Raw genomic sequence first — 9,691 nt, forward strand, 5'->3', positions numbered from 1 at the left:
CACTAACCCACAGGTACTTGTGAGTCAAACTCGCCACCTGCAAGGGCAGTGAGTCTGACTCATTGCCAAATTAACTGGTCCCGTTTTATGAGTAGATACAGGGTTGGCCCATGAATCTGGGTCGCGTATTTTGTAACACTCGTTAGAACCATCCCAAAAGAAGGCCTCAATACACCAAAAATGTTTGTAATTAAAGTTTTCAACCAATGCACCAAGTAGTTTAGCCAGAAAGTGCAGATAAGGTAATGATGCCAAATGCATCTCTCGTAGACTGACTCCGTCAGTGTTTAGATTACTCTTGCATACACCAGATTTTAACTCTTGTTTTGACACCAAGATTTTTACTAGTGAGTTCAACTCATTGCCAAATTAACCAGTCCCTTTTTATGGGCAGAGACATGTTTGACCCATGAGTCCCGGTCGCATATTTTGTAACACTCATCAGAACCATTCCAAAAGAAGGCTTCAATACACCAAAAATGTTTGTAATTAAAGTTTTCAACCAGCGCACCAAGTAGTTTAACCAGAAAGTGCAGAGAAGGTAATGATGCCATCAGCATCTCTCCTAGACTGACTCCGTCGGTGTTTACACCAGATTTTATCTCTTGTTTTGACACCAAGAATTTTACTAGTAAATCCCATTCAACAAAAAGATGCGGTATGTGTTTCTTCTAAAATGACCCAAGTCTCTCTGTGTCTAATCTTTAAAACACTGAACTCTCACTCCTATGTTAAAAACTTAAATGATCACAAGAATCTGCCTGAAATTTTATTAAAGCTAAATGCCTCTAATGCCTGCCAAATATTTTATTCTTAATAAAGGTAATTGATTTCCAATGGCAGGCGATCTCAATTGCAATTTGTCAACCTAAAGGTTCAAAATGAATGGACAAAACATAATTTTGAACCGCCCGAGATCCGTGAACAGGCTTTAAGAATTCGCAAATTACAACCTAAGCATTTGATAACCTAGACTATATACATAATTAAAAACAAAACAAAAAAACAAGACGGTATCTTGCAGAGCCCAAAATTGGGGGATTATCCCATTGTGAGTTGGGAAAGGCTTTGGTCTCGGGAAGATGAGGAAAAAGGCTCAAATCTGTTTCCCCTGATGTTAAAGTAGGTATTGTACTGTGTTGATACAGAGTTTTGGCTTTGTAGCTTCCCAATCGATCAAAAGCGTACTTATCGAAAAAAAAATACCACAAAGCCCACAAATGGGTATGAATAAAGAAGAAGAAAGACATACCTTTCGCTTGACCTCATGCATGGAAGTGTCCGAGTCTTCAAGATCCGCCTCATAGGAGGAAGGGACCTGACCGGGATCCTTGATAATTGCAAGGGTATAGCACAAAACTGACATCGCTGTTAATCCTGTGAATATAATGGCGTTCAGCAGACCGGGCGCTGTCCCTAAACTCAGCCATTGGTCGGTGACAACGAATACAGTTGTATAGTAAACGAAAGCTGTTGCTGACAAGACAACAAAAACTGGCAGTGACACACACCTGTTCTTCATTTCCCAATATCAGATTACTATTTATCTGTTAAGTAGATCATAGTATAGCTACAATCGTTCTCTCGATCCCATTCTCCAGCCGAGGCCCAAGCCCAATCCTGGCATTTAATACGCTTGATACGGATCCTCTGTGGCCTGAATATGGCTCGACAACGAAAACCCAATGGGTAGATCCAATTACATGGGTATCAAACACATACCCACATCGTGTAATGGCGAACATCCAAGAATTCTGGCGAGAATCTCACGTCCAGGCTCGAATCCGGACATGTATGTTATCTAGCGGTCGCTTACGTGTATTGTGAGTAATGCTCCTCTGCGAATCTACTTTCCCCTGATTTGATACGCCCAGAAGCTCGATACAACATTTGTAATTACATGCTAATCTATTTTCTAAATTTATTTTCCATGTCTCAACCAGCAATTCTGAGAGATGAATACCATATCCAACTGACATGTGCATCCCTTGTCTTCTAAGGCAAGTAATATATTAGTTATTAGGTGAGATGAGAATGAAAGATGTTTTAAAGTCCACGAAAATAGTTTATGGAATTATTAGTTTTTTTTATGTTTTGTTTTCTGCGATTCAATTTTTTTTTTTACGTTAAGTTGATAATGATGTGTTTATCCAATTTTCTAATTAAGAGATATATTTAATTCTACAATATTATGTAGAGTTTAAATATTTTTTATTTAATTAATTAGAATTTATATATATATATAATTGATGGATAATATGATTTAAAGAAATAATTGTTGGAAGCTTCTTATTTTAACTTAAGGTGGATGAGGATTTGTTGTTTTTTTCTTTTTTTTTAATTGAGAGTTTAGATTGATTCTCAAGGGAATATACTTAGTCTTAATGTTTATCAATTGTTATAGTGTGTTACAGAGTGTTTTTAGGTTGCATTGACTTTTAATAAATTTAAAAAATTATATTCATGCCACGATATTGCCCACCAGTTTCCTAAGGATATGAGATTATTCCAATTCTAATCAGTTTATATTCTAATTAGATGGGGAAATTAATATACAAGCAAATTTTATTTAGCAAAATAGTCCATTTTACAATAAGATGTATAATTCTTTTTTTTCAAATTAAATTAGATTCGTGCTACATGGCTCCCCGTCCACCAAATTCCTAGGGATTTGAGATTATTCCAATTCTAATAAGTTCATATTTTAATTAGAAGGGGAAATTAATATATAAACAAATTTAATTAGTAAAATGGTTCATTTTACAATAAGCTGTGTAATTCCTTTTTTTTCTAAAGTTAAAGTTGACACAACATTTTTATACATGGTTAATCAAGTAAATGTGTACAGTGGTAAAGCATTCTTCGTGTTGCAATAGTTGATAGGAGGAGTGGTTGAATGTGGAAGGCAATATTGAAGCAAAATATATGGACAATGAAATACAACCAAAATCTGCATTTTTATATATCTTCTAAGGAATGTAGCAAGAGGTTAAATTTAAGAAGAAAGTTACACTAACATAAATGTCCCAGAACAATGGCAATCCTTGCAGGCACAAGGTACATAGCAATGAGATTACAAGAGATTACAAAATTCAAAATACAAATGTAATTTTGGTCTAAGATACATTGCCTAGAAGTATTTATATTATAAGATGCTTAGAACATCAACATGAGTTAACTATGCTAAGGAATTTGAATCTGAGACTACAATCTGTATGTGTTCCTTTGAGCCTTCAAGAGTTGTTCTTGCCATAGGGGGTATGCCAAGGTGTTGCTCTATTATGTCAAATCTGCGGTCCAAGTCTCTCAAATGGTGATGAAGGTGCTCTAAAGAAAGGACACCCTCTGGGTGTTGTTGCCGATCCATTAGTGTGGGTCCCAATAAGAATTTCATCTGCCAATAAAGGTCGATAGTTTGCATGTATTGGTTGAAACGACCCCTGGTCTGCCTTGTGTCTGGGATTCAATCACTCATTCTACCAATACCTTTGTATTTGAGAGAGGAGTTCTATGCATGGAAGCTTCTCCCTTAGCTCATGTAGTATCTTCTTGGACAAGGCCTAGCATCAGGTCCCAATATCGTCCAACAAAAACCTTCAAATGATAATGCATGCATGTGTGCCCTTTTTGGGCTCGTTCTTGATAATAAGTTGCCCCCCTCCAAACCTACATCTGCTTGCAAGATAATATTATTTTAACACGAAATTACATATCCCCTTTATCTTAAAAATATATACATATATTACTTTTAATTATTCTATGTCTCAATGTAAATTTAATGTAAAATTAAAAATATAATTACAAAATCTTTAATATAGAAATCATTACTAAAAAAAAAACAAAAAACAAAAAACAAAAAAATAGCTTTAAATAATAGATCTAATAATGACTCTAAATAATAGATTTAATAAGGATAGTGTCCAAGCATATGCTCTCTATGGTTTATCTTTATGTGATGTATTTATCTTTTTCTTTTTTGTCAGTCAAAGAAATTTCATTATATTATCATAACATCAAATTCAACAAAATACATCATCGCCACAACATCAAAATACATCACTACTGCCTCACAAGGCTATGTTGCAGGCTTAAGAGTTGGTGCGGGCCTTTCTTTGAACAATATGAAGCCTAAAAAGAAGCCAAGACAACCCGTGTCATTGGTTATTGCCGATACAAAAGGAGCAAAAAAACATTTCTCATGAATACACATTAAGGAGGGGGGTTGGGGGGAAACGTAGGAGGAGCAGCAAAGAATGTAGCCCGCTCGTGCGTATGATAGTCTATGTGTTCCACCCGAGTCTCCAAGGCACGAAGATGGTCATTTGTGCACCGGAGCTACCGCCAAAGGCCTTCTATGGAGTCCAGGATCTCATTTTGCATATGTTGGAGGTCATTAATATAAGCCACCAATTCATTCCTGTCATCATACCTCTGCTCCCTCAGAGTTTCCATGTTGAGCTGGATGTTATTCAGCTGGGCTGCAATGGACTCCAGGGTGGTCGGAGCCTCAATGTGGCTTGGGGAGCAGCCTGGGGACATGGCAACCTCTGCATCGGAATGGCAGCCCCCAGTCGACTTTGAGTCCAAGCTAGGCTCTCCATGGTGCGGATGTTCGTCCATACGATGGCCGACACCCCCTCTTCGGGCGTGTCCTCTCTATCTAGGCATGCAACCAGCACCACCACCATCGGTCGCACCGCCACAAGGAGGATACTTCCTGTCCTGTGAAGCTGGCCACACAAGTCAAATTTGAACTAAACAAAATAAAACTTCACTTACCGTTCCTGAGCTAGGGAGCCCTAAGTAGCAAATTCCAACACTATGACCATAACTTGCCAGGGAATAGGGAGGCACGTCGTTCTTCCCAAAACTGGGCAAGCCGCTCTAGCGAAGGTACCAAAACCCGTGCTCCCCACCATGCTGACTCTCCAGAGGAGTTGCCGCAAACTAGAGATATATCCAGACTGAGAATGGTGTGACGTTTGCTCCCCACCCACACTCTCCAACCCTGGAATGGTACCACCTATCACACCAGCTAGAGAATTCCTCCCCCGGATCCCATGGCCAAATTGTCTGCAAGTTCTAGTTCTTCGCACGCCTGCATGCGACGAACTCGCCCTAAACTATCGCCCCAAGCCACAGCCTAAGCCAGGACACCAACAACCCACAACTTTGTCTCGCCCAACACTCTCTCCTCATCACCCAACATTTACAACTAGCCACCCTCCTGCCTTTGCACTATATTATGTAATACTCGCAGGGAGCGAGGTCCGGGTCCCAACGGCCCATAAATTCATTCGTGCGGCGCGTGGAGGCCCATCTCGCTCCACTGTCCAAAACATTGTTATCTGCCCCTCACCATGATCACCCCCATTAGGGACTTCAAGATCTTTCTATAATAATGACGGCAGGGCTTGTAGTTCCCCGGGGTCCAAATCAGCCTTTGATCTAATGTCTGCCCATGCAGTCATGAAATCTCTCTGCAGAGTAGTCGCACCATGGTTGGCCAGTCACTCTGCTACTTTGTTACCTTCTCGAAGTATGTGGCTAGTGTTGACATATCCAAAATGTGTCAAAGCGCGCTGGATGCAGGAAAGTTAAGATTCTAAGCCCTAGCTTTTGGCCACTTTCTGGGGGGGAGAGTCGTTGATAATTCTCTGGACCATGTCTATAATTAGGCATGAGTCTCCCACTATCCTGACCCTCCTACAATGAAGGTGAAAGGCCAAGCTCATGCCCACCTGAAGTCTAGTCATCTCAGCCACATTGTTCTTTGTGACAAGAATCTGAATATACTTCCCATGGGGAGCCAGAGGAGTCTCGAATGGTGGCTCTGAAACTCGCGGGGCCAGGATTCCCCTTAGATTCCCCATCGAAATTAATTTGAAAGCGTCCATCCGGGGGATGGAAGAATTTGGAGGGGGATCGGGCAAGGGAAGGTCTCAGGGTAGGCGTCTTGGGATATATCATGTCAAGCGAGAGATTCAGTTGGGATAGGATCCGAGAGTCAGGGAGGCATGATTCCCAGTCTTTTGGGGACCATTTGTCTGCAAGGATGGTTTCCCTGATGTTGGAGGTCATCTAGCTCCAAATGTATGCGCTGGAAGGCGTTTGTCCTTCAAACAGGGCTCGGTTCCTCTCTTTCCAAGTATTCCAGAGAAGCAGCCCTAGTGTGAGCCACCACACTTAATTCACCACCAGATTGGAGAACTAATTAATTGGCCAACTGTCAAGAAGTTCTCAGATGTCTTCAGGGTGGCGAGCTATTGGACCAAAGAGAGTGGAGGCTTGGTCCCAGACTTCACACATAATTGGGCATCCCTCAAAGAGATTAATTAGAGATTCTCCCGCCTGCTTGCATAGAGGACACATCGACGGTCCGAAAAATCCACATTTCTGAAGTCTATCCCAGGTTAATACCCGCTTGTGGCCAACTCGCTAGAGGAAGTGTGCTACCTTGGGCCACAAGTCGTTACTCCAAATGTGCTTCCAGAAAGGATTATCTAATCATGCCTTGACATTAGCCCTGATGAGATAGGCTTCCTTGATAGAAAAGGTGCTCGAAGTAGAAAGGCCCCATCTTAGCTTATCCGACTCCTATGAAACATGGACCCGCCGTTGTGAAAGATGAGCATCCAGGTGATCATAGATTTCCTGATAGATAGCCACCAACCACTTTGCATCGGACTTCCATCTTCGCCATTTGTGATCAACGACTCCTTCGATCCAGTAGTCTCTCACCCGAAGGGCCGAAATTGAGTGGAAAAGGGGCATCAGGTCTGAGAGAGATTGATCCTGATCGAGTTGAGGGAGTTATTGTCAGGAGTCCTGCCAATAGGGACGACTGCCCATTCCTAAATTCCCAAAAGAAATTATCTTGGATTAGATCACTATTATTATTTGCCCGGTTCTAGATTGCGGATCCTGTGCTTGATAGAGGTTCGCAAAGGAAGGCTTCCTAAGATTTCCCTTATCCATATTTTTGGGTCCAGATTGACTTCCAAATCTCATTTCCCCCTTGAATCCACCTCCACCAAAATTTTGCCCCAAGGGTGTCACTTAACACTGTCGGGTCCTATAGACTAATCCCCCGGGGCCTTGGGGAGACAAATTTTATGCCATGCAACAAGTGATCATTTCCGGTCCATGGAGGCTCCACTCCACAGGAATCTTCTAAATGTTGTTGTTAACTATGAGTAGATGCATTTGGGGGCAGGGAGGGTGAACAGTTGATACAACGACATGGCTTGCAATATCGATTTCACAAGGGTAATTCCTTCTAGCTGGGTTGAGTACACGGAAGGTCCAATTTGATAGCTTCTTAGATAGCTTGGTACATACGTATTTTCAGGGGGAAATACAGATGGTATTGAAGATGAGGGGTACCCCTAGAGATTTTGAAGGGAGAGATATGATTTTGAAACCCAGAGCTCTAGCCAGACAAGCTTGAACTGGGAGGGGAGTATGAAAGAAATAAATACTCGATTTATCCTTATTTAGGAGCATACCTAAAGCATCTTGGAATTCCACCAAAATTTTGTTTAGCTGAGCCACTTCCCTTATAGTTGCCTTACCGAATAAAAGGTTATCATCCACGAACTGCTGGTGTGTCATACGGACATTAGTGCCATGCAGGTGGATGTCGTTCAACAAGTTTCGTTGCTTGGTTGCCTTGATCATTCTTCCCAGACCCTCTTCTACAATGATAAATAAAAAAAGGGATATGGGGTCTCCTTGACGAATTCCTTGAGAATATTTGAAGGTTGCCGAGGGGGATCTATTAATTAGGATTGAGAAGAATGGGATGGAGATGAAAGATCTTATCTATTGGATCCAATCATCAGCAAATCCAAAATCTCGGAGAATTGCCAGCAGATAGTCCCAATTCAGTCGATCATTGGCTTTTGATAGATCCAGCTTGAGCAACATGCCTCTCGTTTTGTGGGATTGCATAGAGTGAATGGTCTCATGTGCTGAGACAATGCCATCACTGATTTGGTGACCTTCGACAAAACTCGATTGTTCTTGACTGGTAATGTGACAGAGAATAGGTTTTAGACGCTTGACCAGAATTGTGGAGAGGATTATATATATGACATTACAGAGGGCTATTGGTTTGAAATCACTGGGTGATAGGGCATCTTGGGCTTCAGGAACGAGAGTGAGGAAGGTAGCATTCAATCCCAACCAGATTTGGCGAAGGTGGCGAGATTCCTCCACCAGATCCTAGATCTTTTGACTCCGGGAGGACCATCCCACTTTGAAGAAATCAACAGTGAATGCATCCGAACCAAGAGCTTTATTGGATGGAAGGCCTTAACCGCCTCTTCAACCTCAACGAGTGTGATGGGGCTAATGAGGGCTTCATTCTGAGTCGAGGTTACCAAGGATGGGATATGTTGCATGACGATCTTGATGGATTCAGTCATGTCATAGCCTTCATCTTGCAATAAGGCAGAGAAGTAGGCTCTTAGTTCCTTTTCAATATCTTCTTGACGTTCATAGTGTGTGCCTAAAGAACCTTGAAGTTGTGTTATACATTTATGAAAAAATTTAGTGTTGCGCTCTCCCTCGCGCAACCACTGGATTCGCGACTTTTGGTGCCATAGGATCTCTTCTTGGGCTCTTCTCTCTTCTAGCTCATGGATTAGAATCCCCTCTTCCTCTGCCATCTCTGGAGAGTGAACATCCCGTATGATCGTCTTCTCAACTTCTTCCAAGCGAGCTTCGAGTTTATGTTTCTCCTTGAAAATGTTGCCAAACTCCTTAGGGTTCCAGGTTTTTATTTGAGCTTCAACGCCTAAAGTTTCTTTTGGAAGGATTGCATCTTATTGCCCGAGGGGTTTTCCATAGTGGTCCACCAGGTTCCAAGATTCTCCAGAATGTCGGGGTGTCATAACTAGAAACTTTCAAATCAGAAGGGCTTCCTCTAAGGGGAGGTCGTGGAAGTCATAGCCAGATTGATCGGTCGGTGGTCTGAGCCAAGGGATGGCAGGATCTACGTTTCTAAATTTGGGTATTGTAGGATAAAATTCTCAGATAAGAGGAAGCGATCCAATCGACTAGCCACCTGGTCCTACCCTCATCGTCGATTGTTCCAGGTATGAAGGTCGTGCTTTGGGAGAATATCCACCAAGTGTAGATCTTCGATGGCATCGTTAAACTCCAAGGAGGAAGGATCCAATCTCCGAACTCCTCCTCTCTTTTTGTCTAGATTCCTAATCATATTGAAGTCCCCTCCAATAACCCAATCCTTCATTGCCCATGAGCTACTCAATCTGTGCAGCAAGGAGAGAAAGAGAGATTTATCACGTGGGTTGGAGGGACCACAAACTGTTGTAAGACTCTTCCATCCCTCCGTACCTAGCGGTCTGAAGGCCATAGAGAGGGAAAACCAGGAACTGACCTAATCTGTGAGCACGACCTTGTCAGGGTCCCAGAGAATAGCCAAACCCCCCACGGCCCCGATCACGTCTATGGACATGAATTTACTATTCTTCCAGCATTTGTGACTATTCTCAATAATTTTGCTTTCATTCATTTTGTTTTCTTGTAAAATAACTATTGTGGGCTTATGCTTATCAATCTTTTCCTTTAGGGATCAAATCTTACATGGGTTGTTAAAGCCCCTAATATTCTAGGAGATGATCTTCATGGGAAAGGCGGGACGGATCTGGGAAAGTAATTCGTC

At 41.9% G+C, this 9,691-nt stretch overlaps 1 protein-coding gene across 1 annotated transcript in view; it reads right to left on the minus strand.

Annotated features, from left to right (window-relative positions):
- The window catches only part of LOC149154095 (DHHC-type zinc finger family protein), a 73,512-nt gene extending 71,519 nt beyond the window's left edge, over positions 1-1,993 (minus strand). The window contains exon 1 of the mRNA XM_089438030.1: positions 1,253-1,993. Within this exon, the coding sequence (XP_089294156.1) occupies positions 1,253-1,522 (270 nt within the window). The 5' untranslated portion in view covers positions 1,523-1,993. The remainder of the gene's footprint in view (positions 1-1,252) is intronic.
- Positions 1,994-9,691: the final 7,698 nt, after the last annotated feature.

This window comes from Pinus tabuliformis, chromosome 9, assembly GCF_031772625.1.
Source record: "Pinus tabuliformis cultivar Carrire ecotype Pingquan chromosome 9, CPIR1, whole genome shotgun sequence".
NCBI classification, from domain to species: Eukaryota; Viridiplantae; Streptophyta; class Pinopsida; order Pinales; family Pinaceae; genus Pinus; species Pinus tabuliformis.